Here is a 23,672-nt window from a genome sequence, read left to right on the forward strand (position 1 = left end):
GAAAGGCAACGGTAACTCATGTCAATATGGACCAAAATCTCTGAGGAATGTTTCCAACACCTTGTTGAATCTATGCCACGAAGGCAATTCTGAAGGCAAAAAGGGGCCCAACCCGGTACAGGAAAGGTGGACCTTATAAAGTGGCCGGTGTTCCTTGGTAAAGAACATTCAAACTGTTATGGGCAAAGTCACGCTTTACTGCACGTGCATAACGCACCGCAACAAAACGCTTACTCGTTACTAGTCCTTCAGATACACATTGACGGTAACAAAAGTTGTTCAAATGCATTTGCAACTAATCCGCGAGTACAGAAATGATGAACTGTGAAGCCTGACCTTAAAGCTTCCCCCCGGCACCCACCCACCGGCACCTTGTGCAGATGGTATGTAATCATCCGGGAACAAAAAGTCTCTCATACAGCAAATCAATGGCGGGGTGTAATCTGAGACTCCAAGAAAACCTTCCAGTCTATATAAATAGGACTTTCCTCCGATGCTCACATTTGCAGACGGGAAGGCTCTATCTCTGGGGAAGGCTGGTCCGGTCGGCACTGGTAAGGGGTGGTGATGGTCTACTCCAAAGGGGGACATTTTTGCCACTTTTCTCCACCTCATTGAATGTATGGGTATTGTAAGGAAGGATAATAATCCGTGTATACAATGTGCAATGACTTCATGAAAGTTTAAATAAAGTTCTTTTCTTTTTAAATTTTGGATAGCATAAGGATGGGTGAAAATTTCTGTCTGGTTTTGTTTTTGGCTTTTTTGATCCCAAGGAACTTAGATTTTTATTGCTGCCAGCCAGTTCGGGAGATTCTCATTCTCTCTCTTTTGTCCTGACAACTATGATCATTGGGGCGGTAAGTAGTGAGAAATCAAAATTTCTACTGAGGTTTCTAGAACAGAAGTAGAGAAATCTTCCAATGGGGACACCAGTTCCAGCGACATTTAAGAAGAAATTTCTACAAATTGTGATTCCCTCTCATTTCTGGCTTTGTCTCATGGACGAGAAGTAGACAGAAATTTCAAATGGATACAAATTAAAAAAAAAAAAAACCAAAACAACAACAACTAGTCTTTACTGTCTACCTCTAAAACAAACAAAATTATTATATATATATATATATAATATTATAGATACAAATTAGGATTAGTTGGCAGTGTGTTACATTGTTTCTAACTAAGTTGTATCCAGATCCCCTAAAAATGTCAATCCCAGTCCTTAGATGGGGCGGCTGCATTTATTTTTTAGTTTTTTTTCTTTATTGCATTGCATGGTATTCATGCAAATATCATACTTCCTGTCCTAAGGGGACAACACTCGTTCACTGCACTGCACCTATGGAGGCAGGGCCATGGATAAAGGGGTACCACCGCTCCTCCTGTATGGGGCCCAGGACAGCAGGAGGGTCCAGGCAGCTGGGCAAATTGGATGTGTGCAGGAGGGGTGATCAGCACGGTTTGGGGGGGAAATTACTGGAACCGATCCCCTGTATGGCTCTCTCTGCAGCAGACGAAAGTTGTCTTCTCCTTTCCCTCCTGCTGGCTTTCAGCTGCTGCACAGAGAGCCATACAGGGGATCAGTTCCAGTAATTACCCCCCCCCCCGGGGAACCCATCACCTTTGCTGTGCGCCTTATGTTTCCCCTGCTGCCCAGGCCCCCCTGTGTGCCCCCACCCCTGCAAAGCTGCCGGCTTCCCTCCTCTCCTTCCCTCCAGCAGCAGCAAGCACTGAAAGTTGTCTACTTCTCCTCTCCCTCCCTCTGGCTTTCAGCTGCTGTAGAGAGAGCCATACAGGGGATCAGTTCCAGTAATTACCTTACCCCCCCCCCTCCGGGGAAACCATCACCTTCCCAGTGCACCATATGTTTCCCCTGCTGCCTAGGCCCCCCTGTGTGCCCCCACCCCTGCAAAGCTGCCAGAGTCCCTCCTCTCCTTTCTACCAGCAGCAGCAAGCAGTGAAAGTTGTCTACTTCTCCTCTCCCCTCCTGCTGGCTTGCAGCTGCTGCAGAGAGAGCCATACAGGGGATCAAGCCCAGTAATTGCCCCCCCCCCCCCCGGGGCACCCATCACCTTCCTTGTGCACCATGTGTTTTCCCTTCCCCCTGCTGCCTAGGCCCCCCGTGTGCCCCCACCCCTGCAAAGCTTCCGGCTTCCCTCCTCTCCTTCCCACCAGTAGCAGCAAGCACTCAATGGGACCCTTCAGGATGGAGAGTGGGGGAGGAGTCTGGTAAATGTCACATTAACCCCTTGGCGCCGGCACCTCCCGGCCCTTTAAGGGTTTCAGAAGCCAGGAGGCAGGGCAGGATTTAGGGTCACGGTGGTCACATGATCAGGAAAGGTCCCGATCGAAAGAGGAGATCGGGACCTTTCCATGAGTATCGGACATGTGTGCTGGGAGCGTGCAGGGCGCACGCTCTCAGCACATATGTTTTCTTTTAATAGAACGCAAATGTGCGGCCGTCTAGGTCCAGATGCCGGGAGGCCGCACATTTGTGTTCGGCCGGCGCCAAGAGGTTAACCAGCCCCTTTCTTTCCTGAATGGACACAATGAGTGATCAGTACCAATCACTCACAATGTTCATTCAAACTGAAGCCTAGTAAACTGTTTTTTTTTGGGGGTGGGGGGCCCTATCAGGTTGGCTGTATGAGGCCCCATGGTTTCTAACAGCAGCCCAGTATGGCAGTAACCATGGTTGTCACCCAGGCTGGATTTCAAACATGGTGTCTCTCTTCATATCTATTATATGGGGGATGGGGAGATTAGTAGTTTACTAAAGAAAGACAGTGAAGTTACAAAAGCACTCTGATTTTTGTAAGATCAACGGGTATTTTTTGTAAAGAGAACCCTAACCACAAAAGCTAATGGGGCTTTGAAAGTACCACACCATACCAATACCCGTAAAGTGAAAACGTGAAAACAGGAGATAAAATTGAACACCTTTTAATAGGTTAAAAAAAACTCACTCATCGGTGGAAAACGTTAGTCAGACATAGACACAAAAAGGCATATAATTAAAATCAACAAAGGGTGGCTACAGTAGGCAACGGGCATCGGCCATAGCAAACAGCAGCCACTGTCTTGGAGAGAAGTAGGCTCAACTGTATATCAAATGGGAAATGGTTATTGGTGGAAATATATACATATATAGACAAAGAACACCCAACCATAGGACATCATAGGTGTTAATGAACAACTGGTGATACAGTATCCACTTGAGACCATGAAAAATGCTTTGCGTTACAGATTCCAACACGTTTCGTGGGATGCAACCCACTTCTTCAGGGAAAAAAGGGCCAAACATAAGTGCCAGTCCATGATATCAGCACATTCTGAGATAGCTCCTGCTAGGACGATGGTATCTGGGTGAACAGGGAAAAGCCTCCTACGACCATAAGAAATAGCCATCGATCAAGAAAGGGTTCAAATGTATTTGAAGACTTGTGGAGACCAAGTCATCATTCATTCAAAACAGGAATGCAGTGGCCAGGTGTTATAAGTCACCATATATAGCCAAACATAGATCACTTTACAAAAGTGGGGAGACAAATATCTTGTCGAAGGAGGGGGAGGAATGAACCTCAAGCCCATTTCCCCCTGTGTAGTCCAGGTATTTACTGTACTTGATAAACGGTTGTATTGCAGCCACTATATCTAAGGACTGGTATGCTGTAATATCATTCATTTTTGGTCCTACGTTGGTTTGGTTATCCTTTAAAAGAGAAGTATGTCCAAATCTCTTTTGGTCATACTTCTCATGTGGGTCATTGGAGTGCAGTTACTTTTGCTCTCCTGTGACCCAGAAACAACAGACAGCAGGCTAAAGCCCACTGTCAGCTGACATCACAGAGCCGCTCCACGCCCTGGAGGGATCCTGACAAAAATGTTGGGATCCACGCAGATTCCTTACAGGCATGCCAATGAGAGCCTGAGCCAACCACTCCAGCCTCTTCCTGAGCCCACCAATCCAGTGAGTGCTGGAGGGGTAGAGCTCGGAGTGGTGACTGACACCAAGCAGACCCAAGAACCAAGCAGTCATGTGATCAGAATTCTCTGGCCTAGAGCCAGCAGGAGACAGTTTGCAGCATCGGGCTGATGCTGCAGCAGGTAGGTAAGTATTTATGTTTGGTGTTTTAAATTCCAGCACTTCTCCCTTAATGCCTCCGGGTTGCTCTACAAAAGTCTAGAGCAGCCTTTTCCAACCAGGGTGCCCAGGCACCCTGGAGCGCCTTGAGGTTTCCTCAGGGGTGCCTGAAAAATTGCCCAAAAATTATAAACAAGCCACAGGTGGATCAAGCCTATCACGTACCTGGTGTTAGAAGTTCCAGACTCCCCTGGATATGAGACAGAAGGAGTCGGGCCCAAAGTAGCACAGGTCGCCTGTAGGAGGGTTTGTCAGAGGTACACCCAGGAGCACAGTGGATGCACTGGAATGGTGTCTGCAGACAGGTGGCACCCGTGAGGTATGCGGGCCTTCAGAGTAGCAGAGGACCACAGAGTAGTTGGTTCAAGCCAAGGTCAGATGCCGGGTGGAGATTGGAGCAGATGTAGTCAATAGAATAGCCGGGGTCATACACAAGAGAGCAAGTGAGAATATCTATTAGCCAAGCCAGGGTCAGATCAGGAGAGCAGGTGAGAATATCTGTTAGCCAAGCCAGGGTCAGATCAGGAGAGCAGGTGAGAATATCTGTTAGCCAAGCCAGGGTCAGATCAGGAGAGCAGGTGAGAATATTCAGTAGCCAAGCCAAGGTCAGATAAGGAGAGCAGATGAGAATATCCGGTAGCCAAGCCGGGGTCAGATCAGGAGAGCAGATGGGAATATCTGATAGCCAAGCCGGGGTCAGATCAAGAGAGCAGATGGGAATATCTGGTAGCCAAGCCGGGGTCAGATCAGGAGTCAGGCAGAGAAGACAGGTCCAGGAACAAGCCAAATCGGTAACAGCAGCTCACAGTAGTAAAGGAAAACGGTCAAAGGTATTGGGGAGCCAGAGATCAACCAGCAATTTGAGAGAATGATGGCGCCAAACTGGGCTAATGCGTGTGTAACTATGCACCAGTGTGCATGCGTGTTCCGGCTCGCGTCCGTGCACCAATGCACATAGATTTTCGCCAGTGCGCATTTCTGTGGCCATGCAAGGTACTGGCAGGAATGCCAGGTCTCCGAGTACATCTGCTGTAGACAGAGCCCTGACAAGCCTTGCCTTTTAGTTACACAAAGCCACAGGTTTTCATTGTGCAGCATCCCAACAACCAATGGCGTCAACAGTTGATAAGGAGGATGTTTGTCATTGGCACAGCATTTTTGTTTGACCCTCCCCTGCCCCTCTCCATCAACACTGGGGTCACATTAGCTGAGTGATGGAGAAGAGAAACACTGGAATACTAGTCATCACCAGTCTACAAAAGTGTATTTGCGTTGGAAGAATAAAGTCATTCTACTGTTGGGAGTCCCACATGTGTGGATGTTGATGCATTAGGTGAAACTATTAGAATCATCACTTCTGACATCATTGCTTACTACGTGTGAAATCTGTGAATGATCACAGAGATCACATGGTACAGGGCAATTCACAACAGCCTTGTACCATGTGACAAGCTGTGACCAATCACAGCTCGCACAGTATTTCTCAATGGCTGCAGGAATGCAGCCAGAGAGGAGAAATGATTGCTTTTACAGTCTTTATGGGTGTAAAAGCAATCAGTGTAAAAAAAAAAAAATCTTCATCACCCCCACAAGTAGTACAGTGTCACTATGGTGACCCCTTTACTGCTAGGGTGACAGTATGTAAAAAAAAAACATAAATAATAATATAAAAAAATAAAATAAAAATGTAAAAAAAAATTATAATTTTTGGTTATAAACTAATTTGGGTTATTTTTCTTTTCTAAAAAGATAACTGAATACATTTTGGCCGAGATTTATGATGAAAGATTATTTATTTGCTAAATTTTATAAGAAAAACACTTTTTTTTTAAATTTTTTGACTTTTTCATTTACATAGCAAAAAAAAATAAAAATCCCAGCGGTGAATAAATACCACCAAAATAAAGTTTTATCTGTCTCAAAAAATTGCTAAAAAATTCATATGGGTACAGTGTTGCATGACCGCGCAATTGTCATTCAAAGTGTGATAGAGCTGAAAGCTGAAAATTGGCCTGAAAGGGGGGGAAAGTGTCCGGACTGGAAGGGGGGGAAAGTGTCCGGACTGGAAGGGGGGAAAGTGTCCGGACTGGAAGGGGGGGAAAGTGTCCGGACTGGAAGGGGGTTAAAATGTCTGGAGTGGAAGGGGGGAAAGCGTCCGGACTGGAAGGGGGGGAAAGTGTCCGGACTGGAAGGGGGGGAAAGTGTCCGGACTGGAAGGGGGGGGAAAGTGTCCGGACTGGAAGGGGGGGAAGTGTCCAGACTGGAAGGGGGGAAAGTGTCCGGACTGGAAGGGGGGGAAAGTGTCCAGACTGGAAGGGGGTGAAAGTGTCCAGACTGGAAGGGGGTGAAAGTGTCCGGACTGGAAGGGGGGGAAGTGTCCAGACTGGAAGGGGGAGAAGTGTCCGGACTGGAAGGGGGGGAAAGTGTCCGGACTGGAAGGGGGGGAAAGTGTCCGGACTGGAAGGGGGGGAAAGTGTCCGGACCGGAAGGGGGGGGGGGGAATGTCCGGACTGGAAGGGGGGAAAGCGTCTGGACTGGAAGGGGGGGAAGCGTCCGGACTGGAAGCTGGAAGGGGGGGGGGGAAGCGTCTGGACTGGAAGGGGGGGAAAGCGTCCGGACTGGAAGGGGGGGAAAGTGTCCGGACTGGAAGGGGTTAAAGGTTGCCTCAAGGCTGTCCATCATTTTAAAGGGTGCCTTGACTGAAGGAAGGTTGAGAAACACGGGTCTAGAGAACATGCTACACGTTTTAGAGGAGTATCGGGTGCCGAACACAAAAACCTAACTAAAGTATTATCCCTATCAGTAGGTGAGCGTCTCTACTGAGAAGACATGAAGTTCCTCCTAATTTTGCTTTTGCTCATTCCGGTCATAACTACTTTAGATAAATACAAATCTGAAAAGTCCTATGAAGAAGCGAAGGGTGAACTAGAGCTGAAGAAAGCCCAAGCTCTAAAGGATTTTGTAAAAGGAAATACTGAATTTGCCATCAATTTCTTCAAGCATCTGACCTCCAGGTCATCTCAAGGCAAGAACCCCTTACCCAAAAATGTTGTTTTTTCGCCTTTCAGCATTTCTGCTGCTTTTTCCATGTTGTTGTTGGGGGCCCGGACAAAGACCCACAAGGAAATCTGGAAAGGTTTGAGCCTGAACAACACACATTGCAAGGAAAAGGAGGTCCACCAGGCTTTCTCCAATCTTCTGCAGATCCTAAATGAGCCCAAAAGCAGCCTTCAGGTCAACGTTGGCAATGCTATCTTTTTATCAAACAAATTATCTTTACTCAAGAGCTTTAGAAACAACACACAGCATTACTACCAAGCCGAAATTATGGAAGAAGATTTTTGTTACGAAAAAGAAGTTGAGAACAAAGAAAAAATAAATGGATATGTGAAAAAAAGAACTGAGGGCAAAATTGAGGAACTTATCCAAGAAATTCCTGCAGAAACTAAGATGATCCTGATCAACTATGTTCTGTTTAAAGGTAAGGGGACATCTGCAGCGAATAATTTACAGTTGCAATTCAAAAATTGTACTTTTTTTATATAGTTCTTGTAATATGTGGCCAGCACAGTGACTAATTGGTTAGCACTTCCACCTGAGAGTACTGGGGTTGTTGGTTCGAATCCCAACCACAGCACCACCTGCCTGGAGTTTGTATGTTCTCCATGGGTTTCCTCTGGGTCAGGGGCAGACTGACCATTTGGAAACTCGGGCACTGCCCGAGGGCCCAGGGTCAGTAGGGGGCCCCATGAGATGCCCCTGGTACCTTTTTCATAGACTTTTTTGAGTTCAGGCAAAGACACAGGGGCCCCATGATCCCCTATTGCCCAGGGGCCCCATGAGTTGTCAGTCCGCCCCTGCTCCAGGTACTCTGGTTTCCTCCCACACTCCTAAGACATGCTGGTAGGTTAATTGGATCCAGTCTAAATTGGAATGTGAGTTAGGGACTTTGGATTGTATGCTCCTCGGGGGCGGGGACTGATGTGAATGTACAATATATATGTAATGCGCTGCATAAGTGGACGGCGCTAAACAAGTACCTGTAATAATAATTATTTTAGAAAAAAGACCCCAAAGCTTTAGTGTCACTTTAACCTCCCTAGCGGTCTGATTATGCCCATATTTCTGTGCTCAAAGCGGTACATTTTAATGTGTTGGTTTTTTTATTGTAGGCCTGTAATTTTTAGGAATAACCCACTGAAATCTGTCCGAACAAAAGTCTAGTAAACATCCCGGATATGATAAAATTTTAAACACGAAATCATAAATTATAATTTAATAATTAATCATAAAAATAATAATAATACATTTAATTCAGTAATATAATCAAACCAAAAACACTGAAATGTGAAACAGAGCGCCAAGTTGGCCCATCGCTGAGCTCAGTCGCAGAATCGTTTTCAGTGTCTGATGAGGAATTTCCCCCACCAATCATTATCACTCAATTCTGCAAGTGGTTCTGATTTACTATCGCTGTTCTCTAGCCGGTCTAAACCGCGTCTGACCTAAAGGGACGCTTTTTGGACGCCATGGACGTTTCTCAGTTTCCAGGCAGAAAGAACAGTAATAATGCAGGCAGGGCGCCGGACAAAGCACTCGGGACACAATGTATGTGAAATGGTTTGATACAGGAATGTTTTACTATGTGATATTCGTTTATTAGACAATGTCAGTTTTTAAAATGTTCAAATTTGCCGCCGGTTCTGGCCCCTGTACATCCCGACGTCGCAGGGAACGGAACCCGGAAGCCGGATGCCGGGATCGGCCGGAGGAGATGGCCGGGGACGCAGCAGGGGACACATCGCAGGAGCGCAGGACAAGGTAAGTGCTGCAGGGAATCCCTGAGCAACACCACACGGTAAGCTCGAGCGTAGCTCTGGGTTACCGCTTTTGGTACTGAAACTTTACTCCGAGCTTCACTCGGGAAAACCGCCACGGAGGTTAAGGTCAGTGTTGGCTGGCTTGTGGTGGGGCCCTTCTGTCAGTGGAATCCCTTTAAGAGTAAGTGATGTAAAGCTGCAAGGCTACTCTGTAAGGAGCAGTCTATGTGAAACTGGGTGTAGCAAAGGGTCAAAGCTGTGTCTCCCCTCGCCACTACTGGAAGGTGACAGTAAATTGACGGCGCTATATAAGCACCTGTAAGAAATAAATAGCTGTTAGATATGTTAAAAAAAGAAATTTAGGGCAATGTTAATGAATTCTTCAATCCTTGATTTTTATTTGAGACAATATTTCATGTCTCTTTGTGTCAGATTGTCCACCGCACTATCAAAGTTCCACTAAAAGTCGCTGATCACCTCCATTAGTAGTATAAAAAAATTCCAATATATATACCATAGTTTGTAGACGCTATAACCTTCACACAAACAAATCAATCTACGCTTATTGGATTTTTTTTTTTTTTACCGAAGACAGGTAGTAAAATACATTTTGGTCTAAATTTTTGAAGAATTTTTTTTCTAATGTTATTATTGGAAATGTTTTATAGCAGAAAGTAAAAAATATTGATTTTTTTTTCTCAAAATTTTCAGGTTTTTTTTTTGGTTTATATTGCAAAAATATAAAAAAAAACAACAGTGATCAAAAAAGCGTGACAAAAAATGATATACATTTTGTTTGGGTGCGGTGCTGCATGACCGCGCCATTACCAGTTAAAGTAGCGCAGTGCTGTAAAGCAAAAAAAAATGGCCTGGTCAGGAAGGGGGGGGGGGGGGGGGGGGTAAAACCTTGCAAAGCTGAGGTTTCCAGGGGTCTATTGTTGCTGGGGGGTATATTGTTGTCAGGGGGTCTATTGTTACTGGGGGGATTATTGTTGCAGGAGGGGGGGTTACAGTGTTGCTGGGGGATCTATTTTTGCTGGGGGGGTTCTATGGTTTCCAGGGGGTCTATTGCTGCTGGCTGCAGAGGATCTATGTCACTGCTTTCCTTGTTATCATTAACAAACTCCCAATGACTTGGCACAACAATATAATACTTGGTTCTGTATTCTCTAAAAGGGGCGGTACTGGAAGGTGGGTAGGAGGTGGAACCAGGGGGCGTGCTTGGAGGTAGGTAGGAGGTGGAACAGGGGGGCGTGCTCGGAGGTGGGTAGGAGGTGGAACATGGGGGCGTGCTCAGAGGTGGGTTGAAGGTGGAACCAAGTGGCATGCTAGGAGGTGGGTAGGAGGTGGAACAAAGTGGCATGCTAGGAGGTGGGTAGGAGGTGGAACCAGGGGGCGTGCTTGGAGGTGGGTAGGAGGTGGAACCAAGAGGCGTGCTCGGAGGTGGGTAGGAGGTGGAGCCATGGGGCGTGCTTGGAGGTGGGTAGCAGGTGGAACCAAGTGGCGTGCTCGGAGGTGGGTAGGAGGTGGAACCAAGTGGCATGCTAGGAGGTGGGTAGGAGGTGGAACCATGGGGCGTGCTCGGAGGTGTGTAGGAGGTGGAACCAAGTGGCATGCTAGGAGGTGGGTAGGAGGTGGAACCATGGGGCGTGCTTGGAGGTGGGTAGCAGGTGGAACCAAGTGGCGTGCTCAGAGGTGGGTAGGAGGTGGAACCAAGGGGCGTGCTTGGAGGTGGGTAGCAGGTGGAACCAAGTGGCGTGCTCGGAGGTAGGTAGGAGGTGGAACCAAGTGGCATGCTAGGAGGTGGGTAGGAGGTGGAACCATGGGGCGTGCTCGGAGGTGGGTAGGAGGTGGAACCAAGTGGCATGCTAGGAGGTGGGTAGGAGGTGGAACCATGGGGCGTGCTTGGAGGTGGGTAGCAGGTGGAACCAAGTGGCGTGCTCAGAGGTGGGTAGGAGGTGGAACCAAGGGGCGTGCTTGGAGGTGGGTAGCAGGTGGAACCAAGTGGCGTGCTCGGAGGTGGGTAGGAGGTGGAACCAAGTGGCATGCTAGGAGGTGGGTAGGAGGTGGAACCATGGGGCGTGCTTGGAGGTGGGTAGCAGGTGGAACCAAGTGGCGTGCTCGGAGGTGGGTAGGAGGTGGAACCAAGGGGCGTGCTTGGAGGTGGGTAGGAGGTGGTACCAAGTGGCGTGCTCGGAGGTGGGTAGGAGGTGGAACCAAGTGGCATGCTAGGAGGTGGGTAGGAGGTGGAACCAAGTGGCATGCTAGGAGGTGGGTAGCAGGTGGAACCAAGTGGCGTGCTTGGAGGTGGGTAGGAGGTGGAACCAAGTGGCATGCTAAGAGGTGGGTAGGAGGTGGAACCATGGGGCGTGCTTGGAGGTGGGTAGGAGGTGGAACCAAGTGGCATGCTAGGAGGTGGGTAGGAGGTGGAACCATGGGGCGTGCTTGGAGGTGGGTAGCAGGTGGAACCAAGTGGCATGCTAGGAGGTGGGTAGGAGGTGGAACCAAGTGGCATGCTAGGAGGTGGGTAGGAGGTGGAACCAAGTGGCATGCTAGGAGGTGGGTAGGAGGTGGAACCAAGGGGGCGTGCTCGGAGGTGGGTAGGAGGTGGAACCATGGGGCGCGCTCGGAGGTGGGTAGGAGGTGGAACCAAGTGGCATGCTCAGAGGTGGGTAGGAGGTGGAACCAAGTGGCATGCTAGGAGGTGGGTAGGAGGTGGAACCAGGGGGCGTGCTTGGAGGTGGGTAGGGGGTGGAGACAGGGATTACTCAGAAGGGGGGGGGGATCCTGCACCTATTCTTTGAGGGAAAAAAAGCCCAGAATACATATAATGTCTAAATTTCAACATATTATAAAATATGACTTGGTAACTACCAACTGGACTGCAATCTAAAATAATTGTTGATAATTTTCCCTTTTCTGTAATTATTAAAATATATAAAGAATGTATATAAAATGCACTAAAAATAGCACTTTTATTTATACATTTTCTCAAAACTTGCAAAAAAAAGGCAATTGAAAAAAAAAACCCAATCATGTCATACTTACCTGCTTTGTAATGGCTTTGCACAGAGCAGCCCCGGTCCTCCTCTTCTCGGGTCCCCCGCCGGCGCTTCTGGCCCCTCCTTCCTGCCAAGTGCCTCCCAGAGCAAGCAGGTTGCTATGGGGGGTCCAAGCAGGCTCGCCCCAGAGCAGCTGCTCTGTGTGTCCATTCACACACAGAGTTATGGCTCAGCTCCACCCCCTCTGTCTCCTCATTGGCTCAGTGGCTGTGATTGACAGCAGTAGGATCCAATGTTTCAGCCAATGAGGAGAGAGAGACCCCAGAGCCTTTTCAACTGTCACCCGATATTTTTGAAGTAATTGTCTCAGATTCGGACTTGTGTCCATTGGAGGCCAAAGGGCAGGTGACCTCCGCTAAGGGCTGCTGTTAGAAACCACGAGACCCTTACAGTCAACCTGACAGGAGCCCCCCAAACCACATGGCCCCATACAGCCAACCTAACAGGGCCCCCCCATCCCCACAAAAAACAGAGTTTACTAGGCTTCAGTTATGAATGAACACAGTGAGCGATGGGCGCCGATCACTCATTGTGCTCATTCAGGAAAGGAAGGGGCTGGTAAATTACTGGAACTAATCCCCTGTATGCCTCTCTCTGCAGCAGCTGAAAGCCAGCGGGAGGGAGAGGAGAAGAAGCCGGCTTTCAGCTGCTGCAGAGAGAGGCATACAGGGGATCGGTTCCAGTAATTGCCCCCCACAGTGCTACTCACAATCCCTGCCCATGTCTAATTCACCCATCTGCCTGGGCCCCCCCTGCTGGCCTGGGCCCCATACAGGAGGACTGGTGGTACCCCCTTACCCCTGCCCCCGCTCAAGGCATTTTTGGTCTCTTTTGGTGTGCACTTCACATCTCAATTACCTTCATTATATGTAGTTTCGTATCTTATCAGTTTTAGAGTTACTTACTTATTTTTTTAGAGATTTCATTTTTTTCAGGTTTTTTTTTTATTTTTATATGTTATTTTTAGGAGAATGGCAGAATAGGCTTCTTCCAGCTAGAGCTGCATTTTTCTTTCTTGATGAAAATACAGCGGTGGAAGTCCCGATGATGCATCGCACGGGTCAGTACAACACTTTCCAGGACACAGATCTTCCTTGCACCGTGGTGGAGCTTCCATACAAGGATAATGCATCCATGATTATTGCCATGGCCGAGCCGGGCAAGATCCGCGAGGTAGAGCAAGGGATGTCCGCTGAGACCATACAGAGATGGAGGACATCGTTCAATAAAATGTAAGAGGAGAAAACTGCTGACAAATGTATAGAAACACCCTTTATGAAACATAAAATCATAATTACATTCACCGGTCAGATTATTAGGTCCACCTTGCTAGCACCAAGAAAATATCCGCCCACACAACATGACACCACCATCACCAGCCTGAACCATTGATACAAGGCAGGATGGATCCACCACACCATGACATCACCACCACCAGCCTGAACCATTGATACAAGGCAGGATGGATTCACCACACCATGACACCACCACCACCAGCTTGAACTGTTGATACAAGGCAGGATGGATCCACCACACCATGACACCACCACACCATGACACTACCACCACCAGCCTGAAACATTGATACAAGGCAGGATGGATCCACCACACCATGACACCACCACCACCACCAGCCTGAACCATTGATACAAGGCAGGATGGATCCCCCACACCATGACACCACCACCACCAGCAGCCTGAACCATTGATACAAGGCAGGATGGAACCCCCACACCATGACACCACCACCACCACCAGCCTGAACCATTGATACAAGGCAGGATGGATCCATGCTTTCATGTTGTTCATGCCAAATTTTGACCCTACCATCTGAATGTTGCAGCTGAAATACAGACTCATCAGACCAGGCAATGTTCTTCCAATCTTCTATTGTCCAATGTTGGGGATCCTGTGAGAATTGCAGCCTCCGTTTCCTGTTCTTAGCTGACAGGAGTGGCACTCGGTGTGGTCTTCTCCTGCTGTAGCCCATTGGCTTCAAGGTTCGACATATTGTGCATTCAGAGATGGGATTCTGCATACCGTAGTTGCAACGAGTGCTTATTTGAGTTGCCTTTCTATCATTGGGAACCAGTCTGCCCATTCTCCTCTGACCTCTGACATCAACAAGGCATTTTCCTCTACACAACTGCCGCTCACTCAATATTTTCTCTTTTTCGGACCATTCTCTGTAAACCCTAGAGATGGTTGTGTGAAAATCCCAGTAGATCAGCAGTTTATGAAATACTCAGACCAGCCCGTCTGGTACCAACAACCATGCCACGTTCAAAGTCACTGACATCCCCTTTCTTCCCCATTCTGATGCTCAGTTTGAACTTCATCAAGCCGTCTTCACCACGTCTAGAGGCCTAAGTTCCTGCCATGTGATCGGCTGATTAGCAATTTGTGTTACCAAGCAATTGAACAGGTGGACCTCATAAAGGGGTCGGTGAGGGTATATCAAACATAACTTTATTCTGACTTGCCATATCTCAGCTGGAAATTGAGATAAGACTTGCAATGGGAGTGTCTTCTCTGTTAGTGATGGAAACTGGTCAATACTTATTTTAGCTTTAGTGAGGAAGAAAGCTCAAAACCGACTCTAGAAACATTGTGATATTGACTAGTAACCCAAGGAGCAGGCAAGGAGCAGGAAATAGACAAGCAGGAGGTGGGGCAAGGGCACAAGCTGTGAGTTTGAAATATTGTCCTATGCAGGGCTTTTTTTCTCAGAATAGGTGCAGGAACTCCCCTCTTCTGAGTCCCCCCTTGTCTCCACCCCCTACCCACCTCTGAGCATCGTCCCTTGGTTCCACCCCCTAACAGTACTGCCCCTTTTTGAGAATCGAGAACCAAGAATCATTTTGTGGTGCTAAGTATGTTAAGGATAACAAGAAAAGCAGTAAGAAAGATCCCCTGCAGCCAGCAACAACAGACCTCCCAACAATAGACCCTGTCACAACAACAATGTACCCCCCACAACAAAATACAAACCCAACAACAATAGATCAACCCCAGCAACAACAGATTTCCCAGCAGGCAACATCAATAGACCTCTCCCTCAACAATAGATCCAGAAACAATTGACCCCCCAGCAACATAAGACCCCTCTACCCTCGGAACAATAGATTTCCCTCCAGCAAAAATAGACCTCCAGCAACAGTAGAATCCACCAGCAACAATGTACCCCTCACAACAAAATACAAACCCAACAACAATAGATCCACCCCAACTACAATAGATTTCCCAGCAGTAAACATCAATAGACTTCTCCCTCAACAGTAGATCCAGCGACAATTGACCCCCACCAGCAACATAAGACCCCTCTACCCTAGGAACAATAGTTTTCCTACCAGCAAAAATAGACCTCCAGCAACAATAGATTTCCCCCAGGAACAATAGACTCCATCAGTAACAATAGACCCTCATCAACAAAATACCACCCCAGCAACAACAGATCTCCCAGCAGCTAGTATCAATAGAACTCTCCCTCAACAGTACTGCTACATAGTGCTGGAGGTGCCAGAACTGCGTTCCCCCCATGTTCCTGCTGAAGAAAAGCCCTGATCCTATGCAGTCCATAGGTAGGTGGAGCACAAGATTTGGTGTGGAAAATGGTGAAGTAAATACAGAGGTCCTTACCTGCACAGGTGTTCCCAGTTAGTGATTCGCTGTATGGATGACAGAGAAGAAGCCTGATGGTCAGACATCTGATATGCTAAGTAAAGATGGAAAAGGAAGGCGCCTCACAGTGTAGACTGCCAATCATTTTCTTAAAAACAAAATTGTATCGCACTCACATGACTAAGGTAAGAGGCGGGCACATCTATAAGTCCATGGATCGGTGAGGTGTCCTCTACCACTGCTATTGTAAAGCCGTCGCCCTCTCGGCCCCTGGATGACTAGATGGTGATGGGGAAGGGGACCCAAAACGATGGCTTGGACACAGTTGGAGCACAAATGATGGCAGCTCTCAGCAAGGTGATGTCACCGGACGCAACGTGTTCGGAGCACGTGCACAACGAATGGCTTCGGGCATGCTCTTTTCTCAAGCTAGTCAGATTGAAGGACACCTCACCGATCCATGGACTTATAGATGTGCCTGTCTATAGATTTGCATGTCTTTTACCACAGTCTAGTGCAGTGTTTCTCAACCTTTTCTCAGTCAAGGCACCCTTTAAAATCATGGACAGTCTTGAGGCACCCCTAGACTGACATAATTTTAACAGGGCACCCCATTCTAAAATGTGAAAAAACGATTCTAATAGTTTTATATAACGCAGCAACATCCACACATGTAGGACGCCCAACATTAGAGGTGATTTATTCTTCCAAAGCAAATACACTTTTGCACACTGGTACTGACTAGTATTCCATGGTTTCTCTTCCCCCTCTGATTTTAGCCATCACTGAGTTAATATATGACCCCAGCATTGATGGAGAGGGGCGGGGGAGGGTCAAACTAGGATGCTGTGCAAGCAACCAACCTCCTCCTTATAAACTGATGTCATTGGTTGCCAGGATGCCGGCGGCTGGAAGGTGGTAATGGTGCACAATTAAAACCTGTGACTTTGTGTAACTAAAAGGCAGGCTTGTTCCACCCGTATACAAGTGTTGGGCAATTTTTAGGCACCCCTCAAGGCACCCTGGTTGAGAAAGGCTGGTCTAGTGAGTGAGAACAACTTTGTTTTTAAGAACATTATGGACAATCTACACTCAGAGGCGCCTTCCTTTTCCTCCTTTGTATGTATCTGGAGATCGCTTCCTCTCTCTACAAGAAGGCTTGCCATGAAGTAGATGTTTGCTTGCCATAGTGACACCACTCTTGGATGCATTTGATCAACCATCACTCTTTACAGGGATCTATCAGACTGCGCCAGGACCTCACACCTTTATGTAAGGAAGGATGAAGATGAGGTGCTGGATATGGATCCCTGATACTATATTGAGAGAGATCTTCATAAAGCCAGATGGACTGTGTTTGGGAGCTTTCCAGAAAATAAGGGTCCCTCCCAAGAGACAGAGGTCACCCGATTTGGGAAGTCCACTTGCATTTTAACCAAGGAGGGTCCCAAACAGAACTTCCTAGAATTCAAATGATTTTTTTTGTTGATTCCACAAATTACAAGAGGAAAAAAAACCAGAAGCCAACGCATTTTACAGAATCTGATCAGAAAAAAGTTCCAACATAACTCAAAAGGGTAAATGAAAAAAACTTGCGCCAAAGAAATAAACAATAAATCAATATAAACGCTGCTGAGGAAGAGGTACAACCTCGAAACGCGTTAGACACCAGCTATCTAGAGGTCTACAGTCCCCCACCAGACCACCTTCAGGGGTTTTGGACCACATGGCATCCCTTTGTGACATGCTTTCCATTTAATTTTTTTTTCTCTTGTATTTACTATTGATCAATAACTCTCACTTTTAATGCACTAGGCCCGTGCGCCCTCTTTATGTTTCCCATATACACTTGTGATTAGCTTTAGACGAAGGAGCATTACACTTGAGGTTGCCCATTTCGTCAGGCTGCCGTCTAACGTCGGGTATCTTTCATGCACAGCTTCACAAATCATTTGCCAGGTTCAGTAGTATATATACTGTACTGTGTAGGTGCCTCAATTGTATACTCGGCGTTGTGGTTGGAGTTGCACCTCTTTATCACTGTCCTGCCTTCCGCATATTTTTTATGTTATGTCCATTGTTAGATTATTATGATATGGAATGTAAGGTAAAGTGTCATATCGCCATCTAGTGGCTCTTTTGTATTACAGTTTATAGATTTGTTTCTGTAGTTACACATTTTGTTGCTTAAAGGCCACCGTAGTTTTCCCATCATCCTACGGGCTTCACCATGAGATCTTAGAGACATCTCCTAGCAGCCATCTTTACATCTCCTCCAGAAGACTCCACACATGTCCAGCTGCAGTATGTTGTCAGCCTATCGGAAACATCGCCAGTATATTGAAAAACCCCTTTCTAGCTAGACTAGTGTGTCAGGACTGTATATTTTGTAGATTGTATATACTGACTGTAACGGAACTGGAACCCAGACCGCACTGAGTTTTTCCGTTATACCACAGCTTCCCCTGTCCGAACACCATCCACGGACCACACCCTTGAAATCCCTCAGGAAACAGACAGCACCCAGCTCTTCTTAATACACGAAGCCAACAACTTTTATTGTACACAAACAACATGTTTTATACAGAGGGTGGGGAAAGACAACCAGGGACAGGAAACACATCATCAGCCCACCCTATCAGTGGGAAGGGCTACAGTATAGGCAGGAAACACCTCATCACCCCTCCCCATCCAACCAAGACACAGAACAATGGGATGCAGCCATGCGGCAAAGGACATTGACCAACCCCCACACCAATACACAAACAGTACATCCCATAATAGTTTGCTGGACAGGAAGGCACAGCACCATGGGGGGGAGCACATGGCAAACAAACAATGGACAGCCATGTGGCCTAGACAAAGGACAACACACAAATGCACAATACTGGGACATTCACATGTACACCCTATACCCTTAAACAGGCACAGGGTGGGTTAAACATAATAATTTGGGGAGATGATACAGGGGTCCCCCCACCCCCAAAAGTCGCTCCCGTCACACTGACTGAATGTTATTTCTTTTGTTTGTAGTTTTACTCTAACTTCCCTGCAATAAAAGTTGAAAAGAGGATCCAACGCCTGAATCAATGAGTTGTTAATGGTGAAGGGTTATCTGTCGGTCTAAATATACCCCCACCACGTATAGTGAGGGCAGAACAATCACGTTGGCTGATGTCTCCATCAGTATTGGCCCATAAAGGCTTCAAGATGACTATTTTTTTCCTTTGTAGGATCATCAAAGTCTCTTTGCCTAAATTCTCTATCAGTTCAACTTTAGACCTGAGGGAGGATTTGTATGAACTTGGCCTCAGAACTGCCTTCACCAAAGATGCTGACTTCCATGGAATCACTGAAGATGGTGACCTAAACATTGGAAAGGTAAAGTAAAATGGGATAAAAGACGAGCGCTTGGTCTGAAAGATTCAAGCTGCTAGCATGAAGGTAAACCTCGTATAACCTCCTCATAGACAAATAAAAACACCAAAAATGCAGCGCTTGAGCATGTAGTGAGAAGAAATTAGCGTATGCACATCCGGATTAAAAGAAATACATTAAAGGTATAACATGCACCAACTTAAACGCACAAATTAATGCAAACAATGGACGGGTAAGTATTAATGATTCATCCGACCAAAACAAAGTGCATATAGTGATAGGGATGTTAGAGTCATTAGAAGTACATCCGTATATCAATCAAATTCGTGACTTCCGTGATAGGAGAATAGCTGCAAAACGCACTAACCAGATAGCGCAGGAAAAAGCGCATTGGAGTATAATGACCTACTCCCGGTCACAGCCCAAAGATCATCAGCGAAGGGACCTCAGGAACACCTTTGCATCAATCATGCCGTCTCCTACCACCAGGGGGGGGGGGGTACGCCTCCTTACAGTTACACGAATTTGCCTTATATCATCTTTCGCCAGGGGTGGTGTGCTTTCGTATCAGGAGATCACCTTAGGGACTCAGCAATAAGACCCAAAAGAGAGAAATCTTGATAGTGTAGTAATTTTTATTCAAAAGGTTGCTAAAGAACAAGTAGCACACTTACATAACGATATCCAGAAAAGCTGATTCACAGAATCCAAAAAGATGTCCGACAGTCAGATGCATGGACCATGTGGGTAACAGGTAGTATGAGAGGTATCCTTAATTCTAACGCGTTTCGTGGCAAGAGCACATTATCAAAGGAACCCTGGCGAAAGATGATATAAGGCAAATTCGTGTAACTGTAAGGAGGCGTACCCCCCCCCCCCTGGTGGTAGGAGACGGCATGATTGATGCAAAGGTGTTCCTGAGGTCCCTTCGCTGATGATCTTTGGGCTGTGACCGGGAGTAGGTCATTATACTCTAATGCGCTTTTTCCTGCGCTATCTGGTTAGTGCGTTTTGCAGCTATTCTCCTATCACGGAAGTCACGAATTTGATTGATACACGGATGTACTTCTAATGACTCTAACATCCCTATCACTATATGCACTTTGTTTTGGTCGGATGAATCATTAATACTTACCCGTTCATTGTTTGCATTAATTTGTGCGTTTAAGTTGGTGCATGTTATACCTTTAATGTATTTCTTTTAATCCGGATGTGCATACGCTAATTTCTTCTCACTACATGCTCAAGCGCTGCATTTTTGGTGTTTTTATTGGAAAGGTAAAAGTCCATTCTTTTGCTTCTTGTTTTGTTCATATATGGTCCCTGTACATGGTTTCAACCCTGACTTTCCATCCTCTGAGCTGGTAATTCTGCCCTAAGAGACCACTGAAGAAATATCAAAAAATCTGGATAAGTCCAAGAATTTGAGAATTTGGAGAATAAGGCCCCATGTACACTGCGCCTGATAAACTCACGTTTAGGAGCTGTTCAGCATTTTTTTTCAGCAGCCCCTGAATTCACCCTAATGTATTCCTATGTGTCGGTGTACACATCTTCGTTTACAGTCGTTTACAGGCATTTGAGTCTACAGTCGTTTTTTTGCACGCAGAAAACTTGAGTTCAGCAGTCGATTTTATCAGCGTTTCAAACGCAAAACGCGGCAAATCACGTTTATAAGCTTTTGAGTTTGAAATTTTTTTAACTCTTCCAGCTCCCGATGCTGTCCAGAACCTTTTTTCATCATAAAAAATACATGCAAATTGTTTTCAAGGTACTCAGATGGACAAAACACTGAACACAGGATGTTCCTACCAAGCTTGTCACACATTGTAATGACCAATTCACACCTCAGACCTCTCCCACCCTTGGAAACAAAAGATATGTTAATGACCATTCACACCTCAGACCTCTCCCACCCTTGTAAACAAAAGATATGTTATTGACCATTCACACCTCAGACCTCTCCCTCCCTTGGAAACAAAAGATATGTTAATGGACAATTCACACCTCAGACCTCTCCCACCCTTGGAAACAAAAGATATGTTAATGGGCAATTCACACCTCAGACCTCTCCCACCCTTGGAAACAAAAGATATGTTAATGACCATTCACACCTCAGACCTCTCCCACCCTTGGAAACAAAAGATATGTTAATGGTCAATTCACACCTCAGACCTCTCCCACCCTTGGAAACAAAAGATATGTTAATGGTCAATTCACACCTCAGACCTCTCCCACCCTTGGAAACAAAAGATATGTTAATGACCATTCCCACCTCAAATTCCTCATGAAGACCCCCTGCCAGGTGACCTTAATGACTCCACCAGCCACCTTTCCCACCCTTGGAAACAAAAGAAATGTTAATGAGCAACTCACACCTAAGCTAATCTCCACACATACTGCTGTCTCTGCTTCTACTCTCTGTATTTCCCTGAAACAGTCTGAAATAGTTAATAATCTACCACTTTTCATTGCATTCTGGGCATTTGGGAGGTTCTCATGTGCTTAACTTTAAAAAATGCTTCTAAATGAAAACGCACATAAATGCGTTATGCAAACGCGGCTAAAGATACGGTTTTTAACCTACGTTTTCCAGCAGTCAGTTTCCATCATTCAGATATGTCCCGTGTACATGGGGCCTAAAAATGGAGGGGTGTAGGGAAGAGGGCTAACTAGAGGTTACTGATTCATGACACCCAGACCAAATTTGGCAGCGTCAGTGCAGGGCGCCATAGTTTCCCATGAATAATTTTCCCCGGTAATCCATAGAACTACAGCTGGGTTGTATTTTCTGGCTTTTATGTAAATTATTATATTTCAGGCCGTGCACCAGGCTGTCCTAGATGTGGATGAACAAGGGACAATGGCCGCCTCCTACCCCGCCGTTGTGATGGTTCGAAAGACGTCCGTAGACATAACAATTAACCGTCCGTTCATTTGCATCGTCTGCGAACACAACACCAACAGCATTCTTTTCATGGCGACCGTCATGAATCCCGCCAAGAATTAAACCGGCAATACCGCGCCGTACACCGATGGAATGTTCCGGTGGACTGAATAAAACTCCTTGAATAAAAGCTGTTTATTCTCCGCAGGGTTTGTCCTATAGTCACATCTTTCAGATATAGTTCTCAAAATTATAACACAACGCACACGAAATTAAGAAAGGTAACAAAATATTTTCTGGAAAATATTTTAGAACATCAAAAAATTGCTGCCTGCTGAAAAATAAACTCTACTTCCCTTTAAGGTCACTAAACCCCCAACAGTACAATCATTCTGTAGGTGCAGAGAAGCATGCTTGTTATACCCGCTGTGGGACCTAAGGGGTTAATCCTCCGCATTGTGTAAAAAGGCCCCTGCAGGCTCTCCTGGCCCCTCCCTCCTGTCGGGTGCCCCCAGAGCAAGCAGCTTACTATGGGGGCACCCAAGCAGGTGTGTTCCCAAGCCCCTGCTCTGTGTGTCCATTTACACAAGGAGCTGCAGCTTGGCCCCACCCCCTCTCCTCATTGGCTGACTGACTGTGATTGACAGCAGTGGGAGCCAAAGTCTCCTGCTTGCTGTCTCAGCCAATGAGGAGGCAGAGACCCGGGACAGCCGAGGCTGTCGTGCACATCGCTGGATCGAGAGGGGGCTCAGATAATTGGGGGTACAAAATCCAATAGGTTACATTTTGAAGCAGTAAAAAAAAAAAATTGGTGCCTGAAAACAGAGCATAGAATACATGAAGGTAAAAAAAAACTTCAGCCTTTACAACCGCTTTACCCACATGACAGAAAAATATATTTGAAATATATTTTAAAAATATTCTTCCCAAATATATTGACATATATTTGAAATGCTACAATTTTGGCCGTATTCAATATATTTCAATAAATATATATATATACTGCATGCTGAAATGCGTTTTTATTATAGAATATATGAAAAATATTTTTAAAAATACATTTCAAATATGCTGTATGTCTTTAAAAATACAAATCTACATTTTTGGAATGCATTTACAAATATATATAAAAATATATGTAAAAATGACTTTTTTATATGTTCAAAAAATCTGAAGAATATGTTGAACAAATATATAATTTTAAAACTATATATTTTTTTTTTAATATATTCTTCAGATTTTTTAAAAAAATATAAAAAATGTAATTTTAACATATATTTTTACATATATTTGTAAATGCATTCCAAAAATTTAGATTTGTATTTTTAAAGACATACAGTATATTTGAAATGTATTTTTAAAAATATTTTTTCGTATATTTTGTAATAAAAACGCATTTCAGTGTGTGTGTTTTTTGTGTGTTGTGTGTGTTGTGTGTGTTGAATATGGCCAAAGTTTTAGCATTTCAAATATATGGCAATAATAGAATAGAAGAATATTTAAAAAATATATTTTTCTTCCATATGGGTACTGTGCCTCGGTTTCAAACCCCCCCCCCCCAGTTCCTCCTTATACTTACCTTAGCCCCATCACTGCGCATGAGAGCAGTGGATCTCCCGGCTCTGTCCTTTCTCACATTGGCCGTTGGCTCCTGCTGCTGTCATTCAAACTCTGCGACAAAGTAGTTGGAAGCTGATTGGTTTCTATGCCGAACTGTAGCAGATTTTGCTCTCTTTAGTTTTAGTAATCAATTTATTTAT

At 45.8% G+C, this 23,672-nt stretch overlaps 1 protein-coding gene across 2 annotated transcripts; it reads left to right on the forward strand.

The window, feature by feature from the left end:
- Positions 1–510: 510 nt before the first annotated feature.
- LOC149428441 (serine protease inhibitor A3K-like) lies at positions 511–22,119 on the forward strand. 2 transcript variants are annotated; one of them, XM_089667404.1, is made up of 5 exons: positions 511–554; positions 6,948–7,625; positions 12,994–13,258; positions 18,881–19,028; positions 21,847–22,119. In XM_089667404.1, exons 2-5 carry the CDS (start codon positions 6,974–6,976, stop codon positions 22,033–22,035), a joined length of 1,254 nt encoding a protein of 417 aa, XP_089523530.1. In that variant the 5' UTR covers positions 511–554; positions 6,948–6,973; the 3' UTR covers positions 22,036–22,119. The 2 variants fall into 2 exon arrangements, with proteins under 2 accessions (XP_089523530.1, XP_089523531.1); XM_089667405.1 differs by having other exon boundaries at positions 518–554; positions 6,951–7,625.
- The last annotated feature ends 1,553 nt before the right edge of the window (positions 22,120–23,672 follow it).

This window comes from Staurois parvus, unplaced genomic scaffold (genome assembly GCF_062004578.1).
Source record: "Staurois parvus isolate SC_StPar_1 unplaced genomic scaffold, SC_StPar_1.0 ptg003243l, whole genome shotgun sequence".
Taxonomy (NCBI): domain Eukaryota; kingdom Metazoa; phylum Chordata; class Amphibia; order Anura; family Ranidae; genus Staurois; species Staurois parvus.

Coding starts and splice junctions, on each gene's coding strand:
- LOC149428441 (XM_089667404.1), top strand. CDS start 6,974: ATGAAGTTCCTCCTAATTTTGCTTTTGCTCATTCCGGTCATAACTACT. Junction 13,259..18,880: donor AGGACATCGTTCAATAAAAT/GTAAGAGGAGAA, acceptor TTTCCTTTGTAG/GATCATCAAAGTCTCTTTGC. Junction 19,029..21,846: donor GTGACCTAAACATTGGAAAG/GTAAAGTAAAAT, acceptor ATTATATTTCAG/GCCGTGCACCAGGCTGTCCT.